Below are 27,437 nucleotides of genomic sequence, written 5' to 3'. Positions count from 1 at the left end.
ATCAGCACCCCGGGATGTTCCAGCCAGTCTGTGCAGTAAATTGTTGCAGCTTTTCAATTTTGCAGATTTTTTTCCAGGAGTTGCCAGAAGGTTAATCATCCATCCAGCGTTATCCCCAGGGACTTCAGAGAGCTTATGGTTCTGAAACTGCACTGCAGAAGAACCTGTGCCACGGCTGTCAAACTCGCCACACCACGTGACGTGACTCTTTTTGCATTGCCGGCAATGGGGTGGGCGCAGCTTCGGTACGATGAAACCGGCCCACGGCACTGACCATTTCAGACAAGCGACTTCAATTGCTTAAGTTCCGATCTAATTTGTCTGGAGAATTTCTTACATCTTGTCCTTGAAGCATAGAGGAGATGATTAGCTATGGATTCCATGCTGAAGGTAGAATGCTTTCTTAACAGTAATGTTAAATGTAAAAAACTTTATAAAGTCATACAATGTGTTTTAGAATAACAGAGAAAAATAGATGCGTTAAGCTCTGTGGCAAACTAGGTGTGCAACACAGTCTGTTGCGGCTGGGACGTCAAAAGCGTCCCCGTTGCCTGCCTTGAACGAGGCAGAAGCAGCGTTTTGCACTTGGTCGAACGGCAGGAGAGACTTGGGGCCCTGCAATCCGATCTATTTCAGTGACGTCATACGGCGTGATAACAGCCGACGACAGCCATCATAGTAGCCAATCGGAAGCGGTAGAGAGGAGCGATGACGCCAACCGCCCTAGCAACAGCGCCGGCGCGACCTGCCCAATCGAAAAAAAGATGCCAGCCCCCTAGAGCCAATGGCGGGACGCGGAGCGAAAGAGGGAAGGCGGGGGAGAGGAGGTGCCTTCCCTCCTCGCCGACAAGATGGCGGCAGTGGCGACTGTGGTGGGGTTGATGGCGCCAACGGCTTTGTTTCTTCTCAGCGCTTGAAGCTGGCCGCCCCCGGCCCGGGAGCGAGGGACAGCGACGGAGACATGACCACGGAGCCCGCGAGGTAGGCGGCGGGAGCGGCAGTCGGGTGCGCGTGCCTTCTTGTGAGGCAGTTCAGCCGGGTGAGGGGCGGAGAAAAGGCGGGGGCGGCGGCGGGAAAACCCCCGATGCCGGCACTCTCGCCGCACGCCTAACTGAAAGCGGGAGCCTCCTTCCCGCTGGCTGTTGCGCGAACACCGTGTTGCGGGTTATCCGACGATGTTAGAGGTAGGGTTGGGGGACGGGACGGGCCCTCCCCCCCTCGCGCTTCCCGCCTATGCGCATGCGCAGTGGGGGCGGGACGGGCTGTCTGCTCCTGGGCACCCCCGGGCGGGCACCCGCACTTGCCCTCCCCACTTGGGGGCGTGGTCTTTGCCACCTATTTTTTTTTTTGGGCCTCGCTCCGCGGCTCCGGTCGTGCAGCATGATGTGACCGAGAAGGATGGCCGCTGCACAGGTGCATAGTTACCTGCCCATCTTTAGGCATATGGAAGGAGCTTTTCGCAGTCCTGTGCCCGGTGTGTTTGTGGCGATGTTGCCCCGTGAGCCTTGTCCTTGGCGGCGATGGTGGAAATCGGGATTGACTTCCGATCATAATCCTGGCGTTTAATGGCTTCTAGCGGAGACATCCGGTATCTAGATGGGGATTGCTGGGACCTCAAATAAAGGATGGAATCACCCCCGACGCTTGGTAGTAGCTCTTTGTGGGTTCGTCCTTTGTGTAAACGCAGTCAGTTTTATTTATGGCTTAGTCTGTTCTGTAGATCCATCACGGGGGTTAAAATTGAGACAATTGTGGTTTGGTTGAAAATTAGACCAGTGTTTGTCAACCTTGGCAGCTTCAATATGTGTGAACTACAACTCCCAGAATTCTGTGGATTGAAGTCCGCACATCTTCATGCTTCCCAGTTTGAGAAACATTGGATTAGATTGCTGTGTGAATATAGCCTTTGTTATGACACAGGGTTAAGTTAAGTGTCTCTGTGTTTCTTAACAGCAGGGATTGTTTTGTGCTTCTTCAACAACAGAATTCACACTTTGTTAAAACATATATTGTTGATTCAGGATATATGAAATCTCCAGTTGTGGTTTGTAGATCATAGTTTATGATTTCCATGAACCATTTGTGTTTACACAAGTTATCATGATTAAGCAAACCATGGATAAAATATGATTGCTCCTCTTTAATCACTTTACCTCTTGGTCTAAATTTGAATGTTATACTGGTCCTCTAATCATATTTTAATTTGCCTTTTTCTGCAAATCAAGTTGGTGAGTTCTTATTTTATACTATCAACAGTTTTCCTTGTCTACTATCCTTATACAAAAAGGATTTATCTTCCATTCTGGTAACATTATAGAATATTTCTTCAAATGTTTCATTTGGTAATCATACATTTGACAAATGATCTTTGAATAGGAGAATCTCATGATAATGGGCAGAACCAGTGATTTAAAATTTATGAAGGAAAAACTTTAAAGAGAATACTGCCAAATGTAGTCCTTCACTCATTTATTTCAATCAGTGAAATATGTAGTCTATATTGACTGTACTCTTACTCTCTTGGAGGAATAAGACTCTTGCCTTGTCTCCATTTTCATTTATGAAACAGTTCAATAGTGCTTTTGTATTACTACTCTGAAAAAGTTTGAAGAAAATGCAAATGATTTCTAACTTTTTACACTTTTATGTTCTTGCATTGATTTTTCCCTGCCCTTCAGTGGTCATTACAGATTACTAAACAGTTTAATAATTACCCTTCCAAGTTTCTAGTTGTCTTTCATCAGAATTTTTTTTTACTGAACGGTGCAAGCAGGACTTCAGGTAATTAAAAAGTAAGGGAGTAAGCATTATGCAAAAGAAGGAATATCATACAAATTGCTTGAGTGATTAAGGAGCTGTGAAAGGTCCTTAGTTCCTGAATGTTTTTGTTAACAATAAGACATTTTTAAAAAATCATAAAGTTGGAAGCTGACATTTTGTTCAAGTAACCCAATCTTTTACTTAGTGCAGGAATCCTAGTTAGAGCATCCTTAACGGATGCCTATCCATCCTTCATCTGAACACATCCAGCAAAGGGAGTTTGCTACTTCACTGCTCAATTTTTTTTAGGAAGCTTGCGCTAAAATTCAAATACCTTCCTCTACCTTGAGAAGAATATTCTCTGACTTGTGGAAGATGTCACTTTTCTGACTCATATCACTTTAGGTACTTGAAAAATGGTGATGTGTGCCTTCAGGTTTTTTTCCCCAAGGGCAAACAGAATTTATTCAATCATTTCTCATGGCAGGTTTCAATCCCTGAACTGCACTAGTTTTTCTGAATATTTCTTAAATTGTAGTTCCAAAAACTGGGCATTTTATTTGTGATGGGATCTGATCAAGATGGAATTTAATAGAACATTTTTCTATTGATTTGAAAGCTATAATTACGTTAATGCAACCTAAAACTGCAATTACCCTTTTAGTTGCACTGCTGATTCATATTTAGCTTGAACAACTTCAAGATTTTTTTTCAGCTATACTATCACCAAACTTTGTTTTCTCCACTTTATATCATTGCACTTTGTATGTTGGTAAGAATTTTGCATTTGACTGTTAAACTTCATTTTGTTTTCTGTTTTTCTATGTTATTAAACATAAGATAAGATAACCTTTATTGTCGTTTTTTTACTGTGGGCACAACGGCACACATCAAAAATGAAATTTAGTTGCCCGCTCTCAAAGTGAAACACATACACGACACACACCTAAACATACTATGAACAATATATGTATAGACCCACACCTCTACATATACGTAGCAAATAAATATTAAATACTGTCCATCTTGAATATATAGCGGAAGGAGGAAGCTTGAGAGTTCACAAGATTAATGCTGTATGGAATGAAACTATGGCTGAATCTGGATGTTCTGCTATGGATACCACGAAGCCTCCTCCCAGAAGGTAACAAGGATAACAGGTTGTGAAGAGGATGTGTAAGTGTCCCAGATAATCTTGCGGACCCTGCTCAAGCAGCGCTTCTGTGCCATGTCCTGGATGGAAGGGAGGGAACTGCCAATGATCTTTTTGGCCATTCTCACCACTCTCTGCACCACCTTCCTGTCTGAAGCAGGGATGCTTCCAAACCAGACTGTGATGCTGTATGACAGGATGCTCTCGATTGTCCCTCTGTAGAAAGGGGTCAAGACAGGGGAAGGAAGATGTGCTTTTCTTTTTTCTTTTTTTATAAATATTTTATTGGGTTTTATAAGGATAGGAAAGGGATGGGATCAGTAAGGGTATAGGAAAGGGTAAACGTAAGGGAATTGGGGATGGGTACAGTGATGGGTACAGCAAAAAATCCACGCTTAACAAGCAAGTTACCGTCCGGGTACCAAAATCAAATAAACATCACTTATATAATACTAAACAATTATAATAAACTGGGTTAACAATAATCATAAGAATAAAAAATAGTAAATAAATATTCATCTTACTAAATAACCATAATTAATAAGATATTAATTAGTTATAATCACTAATGCTTAAAATCACATTCATCCAAATTAATTTCAAAATCTTTTCTCATTCTATCTTATTGCTAGCTATTGATAAATTTTTTCCCATGTTTTAAAGTAGATAGTCTTCTTTCTCTTTGATCTCTAAAGTTAATCTATCCATTTCTGCACATTCTAAAATTTTAGTAATTATAGTCTGATCAATGGTAAATCTTCATTTTTCCAAAATTCTCGCCGCTGTCAATACATGTAATATTAAATATTCATTCTCTTTTCCGTAATTAGTTCCTAATAATCCTAACAAAAACAATTTTGGCTTAAATTCTATTTGTATTTTAGTCATTTTTCCAGCCATCCACAGATATTAAACCAAAATTTATTTGCTTTAGGGTATGTCCACCAGGCATGGTAGTAGGTACGGTATCTGTTTTTTGTTTACATTTCCAGCAAATATTCGATACGTTTTTAAACATTTTCGCTAATCTAACTGGTGTCATATGCCATCTATAAAACATTTTTTATAAGTTTTCTTTATATGAGGCTGCTTTAGTAAGTTTAATATTTCTATCCCAGAGTTTTTGCCAATCTTCTAAGTTTATAGAATGTTCAAAGTTCTTTGCCCACACTATCATTGTTTCTTTTACTTTTTCTTCTTCCATCTTCCAACTTAACAGAAATTTATAAAGTTTTTAAATCAAATTTTCATCTGTTGTTAGGAGTATTTTATAAATTGATATCTGTTCTTTATAAAACCCCGTTAAATTTACATCTTTTTCATATCTTGTTTGAATTTGCAAATACGACCACCATGTTAAATCAATACCTTGTTGTTGAAGAACTTGTCTGTCTTTAAGTTTTCCATCCTTATCCAGTACAGAAGATGTGCTTTTCTCATGTGACGCAGAAAATGCAGGTGCTGCTGTGCCCGCTTCGCCAGTTTCTTACTGTTGAGCGACCAAGTCAGCCTACTCATTAGCTGCACACCCAGGAATTTGATGCTGGTAACCATCTCTACAGGTGAATCATTAATGCACAGAGAAGTGTGGCTGTGCCTGCCTTTTCTGAAATCAACAATGATCTCTCTGGTTTTTCTGATATTTAAAACTAGACTGTTTTCCTTACACCAGTTCACCAGCCCCCCAACCTCCTTGAGGTAAGCTTCCACCTTGTCATCCTGAATAAGGCCCACTGCTGTTGTATCATCTGCGAACTTCACAATATGGTTGGTGGCAAACCTAGCACAACAGTCATGGGTCAACAGGGTGAACAGCAGCGGACTTAAGACACAGCCTGAAGAGAACCTGTGCTCAAGAAAATGGTATTAGAGGTATTTGTTCCAACTCACACATACTGGGGCCTGTTGGTAAGGAAATCAAGAATCCAGTTGCACAAAGGAGTGTTTAATCCTAAAAGGCCCAGTTTGTCTACTAGATGCTGGGGAATGATTGTGTTAAACACCGAACAACAAAAGCATATAAGTATTTCTTTCCTTTAAGTGCTTCAAGCTCAGATGGAGAACGGAAGAAATAGCATCCTCTGTAGAGCAATTTGGTCGGTAGGCAAACTGAAGCGGGTCAAATGCTGTTGGGAGGCTAGATACAATAATGTCCTTTATCAGCTTCTCAAAGCATTTCATGATGGTGGATGTCTGCAACCGGACGGTAATCATTGAGGCCTGTAATTGTGGACCTTTTTGGCACTGGCAAGATGATGGCCATCTTAAAACACGATGGGAGCACTGCCTGCTGTAATGAGAAGTTAAAAATATCTGTGAGAACACAAGCCAGCTCCTCTGCACGTTCCCTGATGACACGTCCAGGGATGTTATCTGGGCCGGCTGCTTTCTGAATGTTAACTGTCTGTAGTGTTTTCCGGACAGAGGTGACATCAAAGCTTGACACTTGCTCATCAGGATGGGCCACAGCTTTCCTAGCAGGAGTGCTATTTGTTGCCTCAAATCTACCAAAACATTCAGTTTGTTTAGGAAGTCTGTGTCGTCTTTGCATTGCGATGGACCACCTTATAATCCGTAATGGCCAGGATCCCTTGCCACATACGCCTGGTATTTGTTTCACCCAGTTTTGTGTCATGTAAAAATTTGGTAAACATTCCCTCCATCTGAATTATTATTGAAAATGTTGAACAGTGCTGGATTTAGGAGGTTCTGGACATTGTGGCATCTGACTTAATATCTTCCTCAAATTTTATATTTTATATCATTTTTACCTCTTGGTGTACAACATTATTTTTATTGAGAAAGTTGCCTAATCAAAAAGACTTGTTCTTGACAGATATATGCTGATTTCTAATAATCATTTGTGTTGGTTTTTTTAATATAAATATTTTATTAATTTTCTAATTTTACAATCATGAGTACTTAATAAACAATATGTTGTCTGGGTCCATTGCTAATTCAGTGGTACATATTAACTTTCTCAGTCTAGTTCCAATACTATGAGATACACATCCAGTGCTTCCTTGGTCCTCTCTTCTTCCAGTGGTATGCATTTTTCCACAGTGGGCAAATACAATTCTTGTTACTGTTACAATTAAATATAGACATTTTCATCATATTTTTCTGGTATTATACATAATATCGATAGTGTCAGATTATAATGTTTTTTCTAGCCAGAACATATCTCAATTGTATTTGCATTTAAAATCTATTTGTTCAATCAATTTCTGTTTTTCCTGCCTTTTTAAAATTTTAATTTCCCATCATTGTTCAAAATATCTCTTATCACTTATAATTTTCTCATAATAAATTATATTTGGATAACCAAAAACTTCCCTTATTCAAAAATATTTGTCAAAAATAGATCATGCCAGACAAATCTTATTGCATTCTTTGACCAAGTGACAAAATTAGTGGATCAGAGGAATGCTGTGGACATAATTTACTTGGACTTCAGTAAGGCATTTGATAAAGTAGATCACAACCTACTACTTGACAAGATAGAAAAATGTGGGGTAGACAGAACCACCACCAGATGGATCCGTAGCTGGCTGACCGGCCGTACTCAGCGAGTGGTCCTCAATGGAACTGCATCTATATGGAGGGAAGTGTGTAGTGGGGTGCCCCAGGGCTCTGTTCTGGGCCCAGTACTCTTCAACATCTTCATCAATGACTTGGATGAAGGGATAGATGGGGAACTCATCAAATTTGCAGACGACACCAAGCTGGCAGGAATAGCCAACACTCCAGAAGACAGGCTCAGATACAGAAGGATCTGGACAGACTTGAACACTGGGCACTAACTAACAAAATGAAATTCAATGGTGAAAAAAGCAAGGTTCTACATTTAGGCAAGAAAAACCAAATGCACAAGTACAGCATAGGTGGCACCATGCTCAATAGTAGTAGCTGTGAGAGGGACCTCGGAGTCCTAGTAGACAATCACTTAAATATGAGCCAGCAGTGTGCTGCAGCTGCCAAAAAGGCCAACACAGTGCTAGGCTGCATTAACAGAGGGATAGAATCAAGATCACGTGAAGTATTAATACCACTCTTCAATGCCTTGGTAAGGCCACACTTGGAATACTGCATCCAGTTTTGGTCACCACGATGTAAAAAAGATGTTGAGACTCTAGAAAGAGTACAGAGAAGAGCAACAAAGATGATTAGGGGACTGGAGGCTAAAACATATAAGGAACGGTTGCTAGAATTGGGTATGTATAGTTTAACGAAGAGAAGGACAAGGGGGGACATGATAGCAGTATTCCAATATCTCAGGGGCTGCCATAAAGAAGAGGGAATTAAGCTATTTTCCAAAGCACCTGAAGGCAGGACAAGAAGCAACGGGTGGAAACTAATCAAGGAGAGAAGCAACCTAGAACTAAGGAGAAACTTCCTGACAGTGAGAACAATTAATCAGTGGAACAGCTTGCCTCCAGAAGCAGTAAATGCTCCAACACTGGAAGTTTTTAAGAAGAGACTGGACAGCCATTTGTCCGAAATGGTGTAGGGTTTCCTGCCCGAGCAGGGGGTTGGACTAGATGACCTCCAAGGTCCCTTCCAACTTTACTACTACTATTATTATTATTATTATTATTATAAACCCATTTAAATTTTCGTATTTCCCATCTCATAACAAAGTATAATATTCTAGTTACAAATCCTATCCTTCTAATTATAATAATACTTATTTAACATCTATTTTCTTAACTATATTCAAACATCTGTTTAATAGTATAATATCCCATCTAATAGGTCAAAACCTCTATTTTCTTCATTCTTACACTAGCTTTCTTCCTTTGCAAATAACTTTTCCAAGTTAGTGCATTTGAATCATCAAGTAATTCTTCCTCTGTTTTTGTATATATTGTTTAGAATGAGGAAAAGAATTTGATTGAAGTATTTTTGGAAGAACGCTCAACCTATTTATATTCATTAAACAGCCTCCATCCTTCTTCAGTTTTTCAGTTTTTGTTAATATTCAGCATTTCTCCTAACAGCTTTATCATCCATTCAATCAGCTCTTCTTCCTCATCCTTAAATATGTTCTGAGATCTTGACAATTAAGATATCTTTTCCATTTCCGATGTTATCACTGCATCTTCTAATTTTTCATTTGTCTGTATCTGTTAATTCCTTCCTTTAGGTCCTCCATCTTTGGATCTGTTTCTTCTAATTTTCCTTCTGTTTTCTGGGTTACTAATTCCTTTTTTGTAGTCATTGTCTGGATTTGTAAGTTTAGGTTAAAAAATTGTTCTTTTATCTCATTTGCCTTATTTTTAGTCCCATCATGAAATAAAACAATTGTCTCTTGGATTGATTTCAACATAGAAAGAATTTCTTTTTGAGATTCAATTCTTTCTATGTTGAAATCAATCCAATTAACATTTTCTTGCTAGTATATCAAGCTGGAGGCTTCGGAGACAAAATGTTAAAGATGTTTTTTTTACCATTTGTGGCTAAGTATGGAGCACCCATTTTGTTTTTGCATAATCTACGTCTTCCTGCGTCCATCACACTGCAACGCCAAACTGGAACCCATTTGTGTTGTTTTTCACATGCTACAAATCACTATTTTTATCATTTGCTCTAAATTTTTCAAAGTATCAATATTAAACTGCATAGTTTGCTACTCCCTAAAAATTCACAACATTTCTGACAGATTGTTGTCATCTTACACGAATATGGAACTCCTTGCAAAACAGTGAAATGGTTCCTTATTTATAATATTAGTATAAAGTTTTAGAAGCAATATGTTCAGGTGACATGTTCAGAAGTAGCCTGATTAATGAGAATATACAGGTTATTGTCTTTTCTGTGAATATATGTAGTTATTTAAATACGGAATCAGGTTTGTTAAAGGTTATTTGTGTCTGAGACCAGAGCTGCCATTCTTCAATTTAGTCATATGATAGTGTAAAAGTATACACTACTATAAAATACACTAGTACAGGAGTATCAAACTTGCAACGTCACGTGATGTGTCGCGACGTATCATGACTTTTTCCATTGCTGCCAATGGAGTGGATGTGGTTTCTGCATGACGCATCCGGCCTGTGGGCCAGCAGTTTGACACCCCTGCACTAGTACATGGTAGTCCTCAACTTAAGACTACAGTTGAGTCCAAAATTTGATCTTGATTTTATGACCGTTTTTATGATGGTCACTAAATGCAAACCTATTTTATCAATGGATATTTTTTGTTGGAAAATGGCAAAAAATATCAGAAAGCGCAATCACATGATTGCAAGGGTGGTGCAGCAGGTAGTGCAGTTGTAAGTAATTTGTTCTGTGGGTGTCATAACTTTAAATGGTTGTTCAGCAACCAGTTGTAAGTTGAGGACAACCTGTTCTGGTCAAATGCTCCAACTTTATATTTCTTCTCTGCACAGTCTTAACCTTTAAATCATTCTTGCGGCATTATAAGAGTTGACATTGTATCACTTTCTAACATTTAAAAAGAATCTTTTAAAAAGCTTTCACCAGCCTACTTTGTAAATCTCATAAAAAAGCATCATCCAGAATGTCTTGTTGAAGCAGTTCCAAGTCCAAGTCCTCTTTCTGATTTTTCTTCTGTATTCCCATTTTAGTAATTATTTGTTTAGCAATGGAAATTTTGCAGTCAATTATGGTCATAAGTAAGGACTACCTGTATTATAAGTCTGCATAATTCAGTAGTTTCTCCTAAAACTTAGAAAGTGTGAAACATGTAAAAGCATGTGTTTTAAAAGAAGCATTATGTTTATTACATCTCCAACAAAATATTGTTTTTGAGAGTCCTTTTTTATACAAACATAATAGAGTTCAATGAATTCCAAATTATTTTTGTTGCATTAGTCATAATTTGAGATCCATTGATATATAAGTTAAGATATTTGCCCATTATCTAGGCCAGACCTGGGCATTTTATGATGCTCAGGCCATATCCAATCCTTCAGTTGTTCCTGTGTGTGGCCAGTGGCATTTTGGATGTCAGTTTTGGGGGTGGTGGTGTAGGACAGTGGTGTTGGGGGGCAGGGTGATGGCATCACAACATATGGCTGCTTAGGAAAATTTAATTGCTCACTCTTGGTCTAGGTCAGGGGTAGGCAACCCAAAACACTCAAAGAGCCACTTGGACCCATTTCCCACCGAAAACAAAACACTGGGAGCCGCAAATCCCTTTTGATATCTAAAATGAAGATAACACTGCATATATCCTTTTTTACCTTTATGATAGGTAAAAAAGGCTATATGCAGTGTTATCTTCATTTTAGATGTCAAAAGAGTCTCTCTCTCTCTCTTTCCTCTCTCTCCCTCCCTCTCTCTCCCTCTCCCTCTCTTTCTGTCTCTCTCTCTCCCTTTCCTCTTTCCCTCTTTCCTCTCCCCCTCTCTTTCTCCCTCTCCCTCCCTCCCTCCCTCCCTCCCTCCCCCCCCCCCCCTCTCTCTCTCTCTCTTTCCCCTCTCTTCCTCTCTCCGATCTTCTGCTCACCTGGCAAGCTGGCTTCAAGCTGTTCTCCAGCATGTAGTGAATGTAGAATCCACGAATGGGTTTAAGAAGTCCTCTAGCCCAATCAGACCAAACAATCAAAGTTGCCACACCCCTGCAGGGTCTGACCATGCCCTAGTTTTGTTTGGTCTCAGCCCTGAAGAGACGTGAAAATTTGGCTCCCGATTTAGCTTTGAGACAGGTAGTAATTTCCATTTGTGGATTCTTCACCCTTTTGGGGGGGGAATAGTTGAGCTCTGGGCTCAGCGCTGCACTAGTTCTCCTATTTCAATTTAATTTCCTTCTCAGGCAAGCCTTTAGCCGACAGCCAGCTGATGGTAATGATCGCTGCCTTCCACGCAACGCGGCGATTGCCCCCCGCCCCCACATTTGTCACAGCTTCTTCAAGCAATTGATCAAAATTCCTCAAATTGCTGGTTTCCTTTCCAAGGAAACTTTGTAATGCCATCCCTGGATTTATTACTTACTCAGATCGTCGCAGCCGTCATTTTTAGCCTCTCCGCACGATCACACTTTCCTCTAAGACACATACCTTGATTCTTGCCAGTTACTCCTTCAATTTTCAAATTGATCAGATTCCATAAGGTAGCCTTCCTGGCCTCACTCTGCTGGGTTCCTTACACAAGATAACTTCTTCATTTCATTCCTCAAGTTTCTTACTTGATCGGATCGTTGCAGCCGCCATTTTGAGCCTCCGCGCGATTGCACCTCTCTAAATAGCTTGCCTGACTGCTTCCCAGTTCTTGAGGGGGGGCTCCTTCTCTCTACACTAATTGATTTATTGAGGGATAACCTCGCGTGGGGGGCATAGGGGCTCCTATTTCCCCCCGTTGAGTCAGGACCTTCTTCCTTTCTTCTCCCTCCCCCCTCCTCCTGGCAAGACGCCATTTTAGGCAACCTCGTGGCTGGCAGGGAGAATCCCTTGAGTCACTCCTCCAGCGTTTATTTCCTCAATTAACTTCTACAGCGGGAAGCTATTATTGAGTCTCATTTCTTGATTCTACAGTATTAAATACCACATGGTTCTGCTTGCCTGTTCCTCATAAACATTCAGTGACAATAGATTGGGCTGCTGCTTGCCTTGCCTGTTCCGCTGTCTGCATCTAGTGGATTGGCAGTTACTGTCCTAGCCGCCACTAAGTGAGACATCCCCCCCAAAAAAATTTCAACATTAATTGGCATTGATATAATATTGGCCCAGTTGTCTCAGTATCACAAATGGGCCTGAACGATTGACGGGGAGAGGACAGCTCCCTGGGTGCAGCACGGCTTATATCGTGCAGTGTGACTCTGCGCTTAACGATGGGACGTACCTCACAGACCCCCGTGTAGGCCGTAGCCTTGTCTCCTGCAGACCAGGACGGATCCAGGGATCTCCTGGTAAAGTCCTGTCATTTGTTGTTCAATATGGTGGATAACACCGTTCCACAGGCTTCCACCTCCAGTGGAAATGCAAAACGAAAGTCACCCAACCAGGAAACACCCGCAAAGGTCAAGGCCAAGGTCAAATGGACCTCTAAGATGGTCGACAAGCAAGGAGACAGCAGGCAATCTGAGGGGAGCGAGGTATCTGAATATTCTGCCCAGGTCCTCGAGGAAGGGCTGTGGTCAGACAAGGAAGACATTCAAATGGAGACCACTCCTCTGGTCGGATTCCTTTTCTTCCCTCTTGCGCAAGGCCTGCGCCACTGGAAAGATTGAACCGGTGAAACCACAAACGGCCAATCAGGACTCTGGACAGAGTTCGGATCCACTGTTCTTGGAACCGGTCACAAAGAACCAACAGACCGTAAACTCTTGGATATGGTCCCTTCCCTCAATGATGTTCTTGAGGTTCCAGGAGTAGACGAGTCTCTCGCTCCCATACTGTCAGACTCCAAGATTCCAGGGGATATGTCGGAGGCCCTCAAGGCTGAGGACAAGAAATCTGAGATTTCTTTCTGCAGGACTCACCAGGCATCGGCATGGGCAACAAGAGCCTCAACATCTAACTCTTTCTTCACCAGAATCTCACTAATCTGGCTCCGGGAACTACAGGCTAGGATATCCCCAGATGAGGTGAGGGTGCACCAGGACGTCACTAAGTTGAGGGCTGCACTAGAATACATGGTGGATGTGTCTCTGCAATCGGCCAGATATTTGGCTCGAGCCATAGCTTCCAATGTGGCTGCACATCGGTTGTTCTGGCTTAAAAATTGGCGGGCCGACACCAGACCCAAATGGAGGGTGGCTGCTGCACCGTATCAAAGGGGTCGCCTCTTTGGGAGGGTCTCATTCCTTACTTGATTGAGAATAAAGAAAAGATGAGACTACTCTCTCACCTCTCCAAAAAGACGGGCAGATGCTTTTGTCCATATAATCAATGCCCATCATTTAAGTCTGGTTCAGACCGAATCTCCTGGAGTGGGTATCAGCCCTTTCAAGCAGGGCTGGACCGCTCTTTTCGATCCGGTCTGGCTACAGAGACAGGCCAAAGCCACAATTCCAGGCTAAGTGGCCCTTTCGTGGCAGGGGAGGTCGTCCTTTCTGAAAGACAAAGTGACTTGGGGCGAACCCCTCCCATCGGTGGCAGACTGGCACTTTACTTCCACAAATGGGAAAGCACCACCACGGACACCTGGGTTCTCACCACCATCAGAGACAGTCTGTCTCTGGAGTTCCTGGCTCTTCCCCCCCGGCGCTTCATCACCTGCCCCCTATCACGAAATCCCGTAAAACAAGGTCTCATGAAGGAGGCCATTCATCATCTGCTAACCATAGAGGCAATAGAGCAGGTACAACTGGATCAATGGGGACTAGGTTTCTACTCCATCCTCTTTGTGGTGCCCAAAGCCTCGGGGGGATGGAGGGCGATCCTCGATCTCAAGGCCCTAAATTCGTTCCTAGTGTATCACAAATTCAAGATGCAAACTATTCCATCTTAGGCAGCATTTGGCCGGGGGATTTCCTCACATCCATAGACTTGACAGAAGCTTACCTTACCCATACATTCGGGTCACAGGCGGTTTCTCAGGTATTTCAACCATCACTATCCATACAAGGCCTTACCATTCGGCCTATCATCAGCTCCCAGGTTTTTCACCAAAATCCTGGCGGTTCTCGCCACCCAGCTCAGGTTGGTACCAGTCCGCGTTCAGTGCTAGTTGGACGATATCCTAATCCAGTCGTCCTCGGCACTGAATGCTCGATCAGACGTGGCACTGACGATCAGGACGCTCCAAGATCATGGCTTTATGATCAACTTTCAAAAGAGCCACTTGACCCCAACCAACCGGCTGCTACACTTGGGCGCAATAATAGATACCAACCTGTATCTCAAGATATCTCAAGAGCGTCAGGTCGGTATATGCACGCTGGTCATCAAGGTGCACAGGGAAAAACGAGTGACCCTACTTCTGCTTTCACAGCTGTTGGGAAAATTAATTTCCTGCATTGCCATAGTGCCTTGGGCCAGGCTTCACACAAGACAGCTCCAGTAGTTCCTACTCCCTTACCAGAGGCGAGGTGTAGCCTGTTTTCCACAGAAAGTGCGAGTCCCAGCACAGACACTCACGTCCCTTCTCTGGTGGCTATCCCTGGCATTGTCCAAGGGATCCCTGTTCAGAGAACCGATTCGGGTAACCTTGACCACGGATGCCAGTCTGTTTGGATGGGGGGCACATCTGCAACTTCAATTCGCCCAGGGGTGGTGGTCTCAATGGGATCTCAAGCAAAATATCAATTGGTTAGAACTCAGAGCCATACACCTGGCACTTCGCCATTTCCACAAGACGGTGGCGGGCTGCCACATGCTGGTTCTGACAGACAATGTGGCGGTAAAGGCCCATGTCAACAGGCAGGGCGGTACTCAATCTCGGACTCTAATGTCCGACGCCCAGCGACTGGGGTCATGGGCGGAGAGGAATCTTTTGTCCCTAAAGGCGGAACACATATCGGGTGGAGAACCACCAGGCAGACTTTCTGAGTCAATCTACGGTAGATCATTCAGAGTGGTGTCTGCATCCCCGCCTCTTCCGGGAGATTACTCACTGGTTTGGTTGGACCAACGTCGACCTGTTTGCATCCCCAGCGAACGCCCAGCTTCCCCGGTTTCTTTCTCGGTATTCATCTCAGGGTTCGGAGGGAGCAGATGCCCTCCGCAGTCCTTGGCCGGCGGGCCTACTATATGCTTTCCCACCTCTTCCCTTGATTCCGGCTATCATGAGGAAGCTGTTACAGGAACGAGCGGAGCTGATTTTTGTGGCCCCACTCTGGCCGAGGTGACTATGGTTCGCGGATCTCATGAACCTCGCTGTAGTTCCCCCATGGAAGATTCCTCCAGAGCGGATAATTCTAACGTAAGGGGCTATATGGCACCCGGATCCGCAGTGGCTCCAATTAGCCATCTGGCATCTGAAAGCCAGTTCCTGGTGCAGGGATTTTACTCTCCAAGAGTGATATCTATGATCCAGGCTTCAAGGAGGCCAGTAACGAACCGGATTTACGAGGCCACCTGGAGAAACTTCTGTGACTGGTGTAGGCACAAGGGTCTGTCTCCCTCTTCCGTCACTATTCCGAGGATTCTTGAATACCTCATGGATGGAGTGGATAAGGGTTTAGCGCCCAACACTATACGTAGGCAGGTGGCTGCTCTTTCTATGGTGTTCACCTGTGCCAACTCCACTCCATTGTCTCATCATCTGAGGGTTCGGTCCTTTATGAAAGGAGTCACCAATACCAGACCTCCGGTGGTACACCGGTATCCCTCTTGGGAGCTCCCCTGAGTTCTACAGGCTCTCACAGGATCTTCCTTTGAACCTATCAGGGCTTGCCCTCTTCACCTTTTGTCCTATAAGGTGGCCTTCCTGGTGGCCATCACGTCGGCAAGGCACGTGTCAGAGCTGGCTGCTCTTTCGGTTAGGGAAGACCTGTGTGCTTTCCACAATGACAAAGTGGTGCTGAGGTTAGATCCCTCATTCATCCCCAAGGTGAATACACTGTTTCACTGGGCCCAGGAAATTGTGCTACCAAACTTTTGTCCCAATCCTCACGCACTAGAGAGGCAGTGGCATTTCCTGGATGTATGCAGAGCACTGCGTCATTACCTTAAGAGGACCGCTCCTTTTCGTAAATCGGAGCCACTCTTTGTCTCTTTCCACACAGGTTCCAAGGGGCAGAAGGTTTCCTCCTCTACTATTGCCAGGTGGATCAAGGCCTGTATCGCTCAATCTTACCAGGCTTACTCTTTACCAGTTCCAAGTCACCTGACAGCACACACTATTTGTAGAGCTTCCACATCTGTGGCGTGGCAAACTCAGGCTTCCATAGCTGACATCTGTAGGGCGGCGACGTGGTCGTCCCCTTCACCATTCATTCGCCATTACAAGCTCGACAAGTTTGCTTCTGCAGAGGCCGCTTTTGGCCGTCAGGTTTTACAGCAAGTGGTCCATTTCAGCGCCGACACTTAACCAGCCTGCTTCCCACCCATGGGATCATATGGGCTTGGTATGTCCCATTCGTGGATTCTACATTCCTTACATGCTGGAGAAGGGGCGTTGTCTTACCTGAACGCCTTTTCTCAGCATGAGGAATGTAGAATCCACTCCCTCCCTGTTCATTTAGCAGTCAGGTCAGTGTCAGCAGTTCGGGAGCCATCACGTCACACAATCATTGGCTTCGCCCTTTTTCGAAACTGGGGCATGGTCAGATCCTGCAGGGGCGTGGCAACTTTGATTGTTTGGTCTGATTGGGCTAGAGGACTTCTTAAACCCATTCGTGGATTCTGCATTCCTCATGCTGAGAAAAGGCGTTCAGGTAAGACACTGCCCCTTCTCCAACAAGCTGACACACATTCTTATTGGGCTAGCTCGGGTAGGCAACCTTGGCTCTTTTATGATTCATGGACTTCAACTCCCAAAATTCTTGAGTCAGCATAGCTGGGCTAGCTAGCTCTCTCCTGCCCTTCCTGCTTCCTGCAGAGACGCAGCAAAGGGAGGACCCCCGCCCAATAAGCTTGTCAGCTCGTTGGAACAGGGTGAGGCTATTTTCTTTTTTACACACACACACACACACACACACACACACACACACACACACACTCTGTCTCTCTCTGCAAATGGCAGAGGAGGCTGGGAGCCACAGGCGAAGGCTCAAAGAGCCGCATGCAGTTCCGGGTCACAGGTTGCCGACCTTTGGTCTAGGTCGTACAGGAAATGCTAATTCTTTATTTCACTCATTTCTTAGCAGCTTATCAATTGATTTATTAATAACAAATATCTTTAGGAACTAATAGTAGGGTTTTTTTTAATTTTAAAGAATCTATTTATTTATTAAACAAATTTATATGGTCGCTCAATTCACAATGATGCTGGGCAGCTTACAACATTAAAAATGAATAGTATGTGACTTCCGGTTCTGGGCTGCGGGGTATGCAGTCGCGCAGACAGATTCTTCGCTGGCTACTTTCCCTCTGCTGGTAGACCCTTAATCGGGTCAAAAAGTCGCACTGGAGGGGTGACTACCGATGAGGATTCTCGTCAACCACGGGGGGAGGCGGCAGCTCCTTCCGCGGTCCAAGGCAGCTCCTCAGGGCCGACGGAGAAAAGATCGGCCAATAACATGACCAATCATTTAGCTGCACCAGCTGAAAGTCAAAAGAACATCTAAGTGTCAAGAAACCACCGTGGATGATCTGAGTGAGACCTTTCTCCCTCTCTCTTTGCCCTAACTACTCTCCTGTTAAAAGCCTTCTGGATCTATTTCCCTGCTTTGAAAGAGCTGCCTCTGTCTATCTGGGAAAAAGAGCTTTAACAAAAGGAAAAAAAAGTTAACTTTTTATTGACTATTTTTATTTTTGGTCACTTTGGGGCCCTGGAAAAAGCCCTATCATAGAACTTTATTATTATATCTATTTTCTAAGTTGGAGAATATTGTTTTCCTATTTCTTGGATTTATTTTTTTAAAGGGATAAATCTTTATTGTTTGAAAAAAAAAACTTTATTGGAATCCGGAAAAGAGATTTCACAGCCTACTGAGGGCATCTTGTGGCGAAAACTATTACTGCAACTACATTTCCTCTTTGTTTTTTGAGGTTGGTTTGACCTTCAAATGATGATAAAAGTGAAAAGATAAAGGATTTAAAACAGCTGGGTGGTGAAGTTGCTTACTAGTAATTGTGGAGGTGGATAAGTGCTGACTGTTTGTATGTGTTGATTGTTAGTAAATATAGTCTCCTGTAAAAAAGTAAAAGACTATCTCACCACTGAAATGAAGGAATTTCATCCACAGCTTTATTATGAACTTATATTAGAAGCAATTTTGGAAGCAACAGTATATATGAAATCCTGGAGAAACATTAAAGATGACATCTCTGAATCACAGATTGAATCTCAAATTGTATGATTTTGTTTTTGGATGATTGATTATTCCATCACCACGTTGTTTCTTAAGCACCTTGTTGTAAAAATAAAAAAATCAATAAAACTTGTTTTTTTAAAAAATGAATATAAAACCCCTACCCTACCCACCATTTAATATAGTTTATTTTATTTTATCTTACTTTTCTCCAAGGCTGGTCCCAATCGGTTAATAGAGAGTGAGAAGTCCAGCTCCCAACTTTTCATTTGCACTGTTCTGCAGGATTTGGTACTCTTTCCTCCTATTTAACATACACGAGGCTGTTGAGTGACATCATACATCATCATGGGTTAAGATATCAATATGCTGATGATATTCAGCTTTACATCTGTATACCTGGTGACCCAAGTGATGTTGTCTCTGCTCTCTCATGACGCCTGGAGGCTGTGATGGCAAACCTTTTAGAGATCTAGTGCCCAAACTGCAACCCAAAACCCACTTATGTATTGTTGGGTGCCGGGTGGGTGTGGCCCTTTGGGTGGACGTGGCTACAGTGGTAACGGCAGACTGGGTGGGATTAAAAAGTTCGATCGATCAATTCCAACTTTGCGAGATCTTTTTTTTTTTCCGTGAGAAGTTGAAATTGATTAATTGAACCTTTTTTTTTTCTGCACACGGCAGCGGAGGCCTAAAGTGAAAAGGTTTATAAAACCCAGCTGAAGGCCTAGGACTGGGGCGATGGCATGTGCGCTCACAGAGAGGGCTCTGTGTGCCACCTGTGGCACGTGTGCCATAGGTTCGCCACCACGGCTGTAGGGACAACAGATATTGATTGAATCCTGGGAAGACTGAGTAGCTTTGAATGCATGGAGACTCAGGATCCAGGTTTTTATCATCCTTAGTTCTAGACAGGATCGTGCTACCCTGTTCAGACCCTGTTTGCAACTTAGGAATTCTCCTGGACTCATGTCTCTGGATCAAAGAGCAGGAAGTGGATGTGATTAGAAGAGTCTTTGCACAGCTCTGATTTTTGCACCAGTTGTAGTTTTTCCTAGATCATGACTTTCTGTGCTCAGTCACTGAAGCCCTAGTCATCTCTTGCCTGGACTACTGCAATGTGCTCTACATGGGGCTACCTTGAAATCTATTTGGAAGCAGCTGGTTCAGACTGCAGCAGCAAATGCAGTCTTTACGGCTAGAGTGATCCATATCTTTTGTTATGATATTGATGTACTGTATTCTTGTTGTTTTTTATGTTTATTTTATTGTACTATTATTTTACTTCTGTTTTACATTTTTTTATTTTTTCCTTTTTAAGCCACCTAGAATAGCCGCATGGGGAGATAGATTGTCAATAAATTTAACAAATAAATAAATAAGTACAACCAATGCTGTTTCTGACTGGAAGGATAATCCATTTCATACAGGACGCTCTGAAGTTGCCAAGTAATCACCTTCTCCATCGCCTTCCCTAAGAAAGGAAGGTTAGAAACTGTTTTCTGTTTTCCTTTTAATCCAGTCCTTGCCCAAGCAATCTTTCAGAAAGAAGGGGGGGGCAGCCTATTTTCCAGAGAACTTGAGAGTAAGACAAGTAATGGATGTTAACTTATGAAAGCGATCCAACCTAGAACCTAGAGAAAGTTCCTGACAGAATAATTGATCAGTGGAACAGCCTGCTTTCAGAAGTCCCATCAGTGAATATTTTTAATAAATTGAACAGCTATTTGTCCAGAATTATAGAGGATCCCTTGCTTGGGCAAAGGGTAAAGACAAAGATCTTCACGTTTCCTTCCAATTCTGTTATTCTATATTCTGAGATGTCAGAACTTTTGGTTTTATGGCTGTTATTGTTGTTAACTGATCAGAATTGTATTCAAGATGGGTTACCATACAAATTGTTTGCATAAATAATTATTCATACAAATTGTTTAAATAAAATCAATATGTAAGTGCCTGATCAGATATGTAGATTTTGACAGATAGAGGTGCATAAATAATCGTTTCTACTAGAAAAATAGAAAACATTATCAACTTGGATACCTTGAGGGTTCTGAATTTGAAATAAAACATTCCACAGATAAGGACAATGTGGGACATTTTATTTTGCATGTTCTACCACAAAGAATGGTAACTCGCAAGCTTAATTTCTCATTTTGCACACTAAGAAGTATGTAAAATAAGTGTGATAATTCATGCTAAATGTTATTCGCTGATTATTGTATAAAAATATGTGCCAATAGAATAATATTGGAACCTAATTGCAAGCAATGGAAGTGATAGTTAAATAGAAACAAGCATACTTTTGCAGCCTGGACATTGTTTAACATTTATTTTAAAAAGTCATTACCTTGGCTAAAGTGAAACGTAGCAAATAATTCTTTTGTAGATTCAGTAACAGGTAATATTTAATGTCATCTGTCCCCTCGTTTACTGTATTTCTGGGGTCATGGACTGAATAATATGGGAACAAAAGCTTACTTTAAGTTTCCATTGTTCCTTGGTAGAACAATAGAAACATTTTGAGTTTTGTTTTGCCATAACATAGAATATTCTAAACTTCCACAAGGACATTTTGAAGGGGACCATTTTTTTTCAATCTCAGAACAACCCATTTCCCCCTATTTTATGCATATCAGATTTGTTTTGGTTGGTTGAGATACAGAGCTCTTGCTTCATTCTGTAATACCAAAAGGGATATATTCAATGGTGCATCTTTTTTTAACAGTGAAAGCAAGTTGAATACATTGGTGCAGAAGCTTCATGACTTCTTGGCTCACTCATCAGAAGAATCGGAGGATGCAAATTCTCCTCCAAGATTATCTATGAGTAAAAATACAGGTAAAACTCACCATTGTAAAGCTGTTAAGAGTTGTAGTTTTTGAAATATGTATTTTCTGACATCACACAGAATTCTATAGCTAGGAAATACTGTTGCAGCATGACAGAGTTATTGCTGTCTTGTTTTAATAAATATAATAAATAAACTTATAACTGAAATAACTTTATAATATTTGGGAAAGAGGAAATGTTTTTGACTAATTTTATTGGTATTTCCATTGTCTCTTTGAATTTCATAATGTGCTGCATTGTTTTTCTGCCAATTTATTTTCAATTATTTTTGCTTATGTCAATTTCTTCTTTCTTTATTTACTTTCTTATTACTTTTATTTCTGTGCAGCAAAAATCAAAATTTTTGGCAGCTTATATAGAAAAATACAATCACATCAACTATGCAAACCCTGAAAATAGAAAGAACTCTGAAATAGTTCAGAAATTTATAAAAAACTAATAAAGCAGGAACTAGCTTGATCTCCACAGCATTAGCATCATGAAACAAATAGCTGCAGAGAATGTAGAATTGGAATTCTGGCACTTGAATAGATTTGGAGAACTATATGTATACTTCACACTCTGTAGCAATGATTTTTTTTATTAATATTACTACCCAGCTGTCAATCTCAACAACTTTGTTGATATGGATCAAAATATGGGTTACTTGCATGTGGGCGTTGGTTTCTCATACACTGCATATCCAGTGTATTTAATTTTCTTTTTAAAAATATAGCAGCTATTTTAAAACTCATATAATATCAAAAAAAAGGGTGGTACAGAAGGGTAAACATTTTTGTTTCATGCTAGCAAGAAATGTATTGACTCCTAGATAAGCCAAAAAGTTTGGATCATGTTGCAATAAAATGTAATCATGTTGGTTGTGCTTGGTGAGTTTCTTGCAGATATTTCATTACCAAACTAGGTAATACCATTAGTGCTAGAAGAGAGTGGGGTTATAGTCTTTATAGTCTTTACACTATGTGTTGTAGATCAGGGCTTTTCAACCGGTGGTACGTGTACCACTGGTGATAGTTTGGTATCTGGCAGGTGGTACATGACCGTCCTAGAGAAGTAGCGGGGTGGAGAGGAATGAGCTGAAGCGGTGAGAGCACCGCACAAGCCTGAGGGAGAGATAGCTGGAGCTGCAGGGCTATCGGGGCTCGGCAGAAGCACCAGGATCAGAGCCAGCTGATCGATGCTTCCAGAAGCTGGAGGTGTGCTGAAGAGAAGGGGGGGGAGAGGATATAAAAGGAGTTTTTGGCGGGAAAGGGCCAACAAGGGGCTGTCCCCGCCCTGCGCCCTGGGCGCGTGAAGAGGAGGCGATGAGTGCCTGGCATCCCTGCTGACCGCTGAGAAAGAGAAAAAGGTAAGTGAAGTGCTTCCTTTTCCCCCAGGACGCCAGCACTCGTGCACTCGCTGCCTTCTCCATGCACCCCCAGAGGGCAAGGCTGCCCTATGGATCTAAGGCTGAGTGTACTCTGGCTTTGATGGCCCCTACCAGTAGATCAACACCACGCCTGCTTGCTGACCTAGCCTTGCAGCCAGCAGGCTTCCCTTTCACTGGAACTGCCACAGCCTGCGTTGGATAGTGACGGCTGGCGGCAGCATGGCCACTGGCAGCACTGGCAATCTCTCCCCCTCCCATCATCTCTTCCTGAGCACGGAGGAAGGAAGGAAGGAAGGAAGGAAGGAAGGAAGGAAGGAAGGAAGGAAGGAAGGAAGGAAGGAGGGAGGGAGCTGGGAAAGGGACTGCCTTCTGACTACTTCTCAGGTTTATTTTTTTTAGCTGCCAGAGGCTTTGGGCAGGAGGTTTCCCATTTTGACCTCTCCCTCATCATTCCCTCTGTGCCTGAAGGGCCTCTGCATGGCTCTCAGCTCACCTGTCCCAGACCCATGCATGTGTGTGTATGTGTGTGTGTGCGCGCGCGCGCGCAAGTGCGGGCAGGCGGGGGTCTCCTTGCAGCCTCAGGCTGTGACATTGGGGAGGAAAAGAACGGGAGAGGTAAGAGAAGCTGCAATGGGAGCTTCTTGCAGCCTTTGATGGGGCTGGGGGTGGGAGCTGAGGGGGGGCAGAGCACGATGTGATCAGCAGCATATTGAGAAAAAGAAACAAGTACTCCCAAAAACAGCTTTCATTAGTTGCAGCCTGCCATCGCAGAAGGTCTCTGTTGAGGGCGTGGGGCTGTAAGGGGTGAGACCGCACACGTGCGCGCACATACATACACACACACACACACACACACACACACACACACACACACAGAAGTCTGGGTGAGATGAGCTGAGAGCCACGCAGAGGCAATGACGGGAGAGGGGTCAAAATGTAAAGCCTTTGCCCATTTTTGTGTTGATCTGCCTGCCTGTTGCCACCTCTGCCCAGAGCCTCTGGCAGTTTTTTTTTAAAAAGGGGAGGGAGGGAGAGGCAATTTGGTTGGAAGTTCAAAGGAGAAAGCAATTTTGTGTTCTGTTTTGTTACAGACAGAACTTTGTTGGCAATCCAAGTTAACATTGGTATTCTTGAATTGTGAGCTCTTAGCTTTCCTAACAGCCATTTCCAGTGGGGAAAATATTTTCCTTTGCTATATTTCCAGTCCGAATTAGACCAAGGCTATGTATTAGGATTATGTATTAATAGAAAAGCAAGTAAACTATCTCTGTTCCTAAACGCTAAAGCTGTTGCACATACAAAAACAGAGGAACGCTAAAGCTGTTGCACATAGAAAAACAGAGGAGCTCTGATCTATCACAGCCACCATTCTGACAGTTTTCCTGTACTGTTCTGTGTGTGGACGACCCCGCTAAATGGAAGCATGGGATAAACTGAGCCTGGTTTTTCTCAATCTTTTAAGTAGCCACAAACTAGTAGCAAAAGTGGCATTTGATCACAAGGCAAGGAGGCATCGAGAAATGTTTCCCCTTTTGCATTTGAGCATCCAAGAAGGGACAGGAAAGGAGAAAGGGGAAGAGGAAAGACAAAGAAAAAGAAGGAAAGAGGGGAAGAGAGCAAGGAAGGAAAAAGAAGGAAAGAGGAAAAGGAAGAAAAAAGAAAGGAGAATGAAGAGGGAAGAAAGGAAGGAAGGAGATTATAATGAGAGGAAGGGAGGCTCTGAGGGAAGTCCTGCCTTAGCACTTGGCACCAGCAGCCATGCTGCCCTTTTGCCATCCCCTTGTCCCCTCCTCCTGATCTCTTCTGGTGGTCTATTGCAAAGGATGCTTTGGTAACAAAGCCAGGTCTCCTTGCATGGAGAGGGAGTGTGCCTCCCTCTGACCCACGCACCCACTGCACCCACTATGAGCAACCTGGCCAAGGAGGTAAGCCAGGTGCCCCCTCAGGGAAGTGGGGCTGGTCTGGGTTGGGCTGCAGGGTCCTAGTGCTCTGGGAACTTGAGGGCCGGGCTGGGTGCTTGCCCTCCACTGCCCAGGGATTTGGGCAGCCCACACCATTGTCTGGGAGTCCCACGCGCAGCTCAAGAGGGACAGTGAGGCTCCTCTGATGGACTATGCCCCCCACAAGCATCCCCCAACCATTGGCTTCGCTTTTCAAAAGGTTGCAAAAGGGGATCACATGACCCTGGGACACTGTGACCATCAGAAATATGAATCAATTGCCAAGCATCTGAATGTAAATCACATGACCCTGGGGATGCTGCAATGGTCATAAGTGTGAAAAATGGTCATGTCACTTTTTTCAGTGCAAACTATTGTAAGTCGAGAACTGCCTGTACTTTTTATCATTTTATTCCTTTTTTTTTGGTCACCAAGTTTTTGACACCTTGCTAGGCGACTGGTGGTACTCAAATATTGCCTTATCCTAAAAGTGGTACAGTCGATGAAAAGGTTGAAAAGTCCTGTTGTAGATAACTCCTGTTTCTCCAGCAGTGGAGATGGAGAATCCACCGATGGGTTGAGACTGTATTCCAGCCCAGTCAGATCAGTCAGCAAAGTTGCCACGCCCGTCCCCGACCACGAGATCCCAGTCTTGACTGATCTCGCCCATGGGACAGACGTGCAAGCTTGGCTCTTAGGCCAGTACAGTCTACCATTGGTAGATTTCCCTTCCAGTAGTTTAGTTAATTGGATTATTTAATTTAAACTAGATCATTGCAAATTCTAAATTTCTTTCAAGTAAAAGCTAGAGATATCTAAATCCTTTCATCTGGGAGGTATCAGGCCTCATTGGGGACAGGGTTCCCATCCCCCTCCCCACATCTCCTCCCATTACCCCAAGAAGGGACCCTTTAACGAGCGGCTTGGACTAACGCTGTTAGTCCAGCCAAAATAATCGCATTCGGGAGTGGAGCTTGCGGCTGCAGCTCCGCTGAAGAGTTCGCTTGTAGGAAAGTCCCCAACTCAGCCAGCTGTTTGTGGGCCGCTCCGGACCCACAAAAAGAATTCGAAGAGGGGTGCTCTTCAGAGGAGTGTGGACCAACCAGCGGGGAGGTGTGTTCGCGCAAAACAACACACGGAACAGCGCGGACCAGCTGACAGGCGGCCACCGGGGAACCCTTCCTCCTCTAAACTTAGCTCCGCGGGCTCCGAGCGAGCAGCCTTCCCCACGCGGGCCGCCATTTTTGGAGTCGCTTGACGCATGCGCAACTCCTTTGTTCTTCGCATGTGGCTTGGACAGGCTAAGGACGCAACCACTGCGCATGCGCGGCCGTCTTTTCGCGCATGCGCGGCCTACATTCCCCGTGAGTCCCATATAATACAATAGGCCTCTCACACCACCGCGGGGAGAAGAGCCTGCAGCCAAAGCCCAGCAGGTGGCAGCAGAGGACAAAGCACCACATTTAAACTAGGCAGGCACAGACTCAAATCCAGTCTGCCGGTTACTTTATAGGGACTAGCCACTTAAGGCAGATCGAGGTCTAGCCTCAAATAAGGATAAATAAATAGGGATAATTAATTAATGTTGATTTAATAAGCAACTAGTAATTAGTGTGAAATAAATACAGGATAAATAAGCTGATTAACCATCTTGAACTACTAGTCATAGTATAGTCAATACCAATACCTCATTTTCAGGCCCTGGTGTCTCCTCGCTCCTACTCTGTCAAATTTCAGGTTGGCTCCAAACCGGATTCCATGTACCCCTTGTAGTGTGTCTGTCCTTATTCGGTTAACAACTGCGTGGATTCCAGGTCCCCCCAGTCGTGTGTCTGTCCTTATCCACAGCATACCAGGCCGGATTCTAGGCACCCCCAGTAGTGTGTCTGTCCTTATCCGTGCACAGCCATTGTGAGATTCAGGCGCCCCCCAGTGCACCTTCTATCATCCACGTAGAGACTGTACCTGGGTTCCAGGCGTCTCCAGTAGTACGTCTGTCCTTACCCAGCGTGTATACTCTCCAGATACCAGGGGCCCCTTACCGTGAGGATGACATCATTCCCTCGACAGGAGCCCTGCCATCCTCATCAGGCTTACCTGGTCCAGAAGGCATTGATAAGACGGTGGCCCCTAAGCCTAGGTTTACTAAGAAATCATCTAGAAAGACTGACAAACTGGCCAGCAGGAGACACCAAGCCCTAGAAAAGGAGTTCTCCAGGGCACAAATGAGGACCAGGCTAGAAAGACTGCAGGCTGGAAGCTTAGTTCCCGAATTGCCTTTGGGACCCCAAACTTCACCCCGGGGAATCTGGTCAACGGGGGAATCCTTGCAGTCCCCGACACGATGCGGGACAGGGGAGTTCTCTTCTCTCTCCCAATCCCCTTCACCGCGGGTGTCCCATGGGGTTCCCAAGGCTACATTCACACCCACAGCAGCAGGGCTACGCCCCAGCGAGGCAGCACCCTTACCCTCGGAGGACCGCTTAGCGATATTAATCGCACAAGCAGTAGACTGGGCCCTTGAGGCTAGGGCTCAGGCTC

General features: G+C 43.7%; 1 protein-coding gene across 1 annotated transcript in view; it reads left to right on the top strand.

Annotated features, from left to right (window-relative positions):
- Window positions 1-769: 769 nt before the first annotated feature.
- ATRX (ATRX chromatin remodeler) overlaps window positions 770-27,437 on the top strand; it is a 159,608-nt gene continuing 132,940 nt past the window's right edge. The window contains exons 1-2 of the mRNA XM_039348022.1: window positions 770-981; window positions 21,463-21,575. Coding sequence (XP_039203956.1) covers window positions 785-981; window positions 21,463-21,575 — 310 coding nt within the window. The 5' untranslated portion in view covers window positions 770-784. The remainder of the gene's footprint in view (window positions 982-21,462; window positions 21,576-27,437) is intronic.

This window comes from Crotalus tigris, unplaced genomic scaffold, assembly GCF_016545835.1.
Source record: "Crotalus tigris isolate CLP2741 ecotype Arizona unplaced genomic scaffold, ASM1654583v1 scf7180000018107.405212, whole genome shotgun sequence".
NCBI lineage: Eukaryota > Metazoa > Chordata > Lepidosauria > Squamata > Viperidae > Crotalus > Crotalus tigris.
This window is presented reverse-complemented; position numbering and strand designations above follow the sequence as displayed.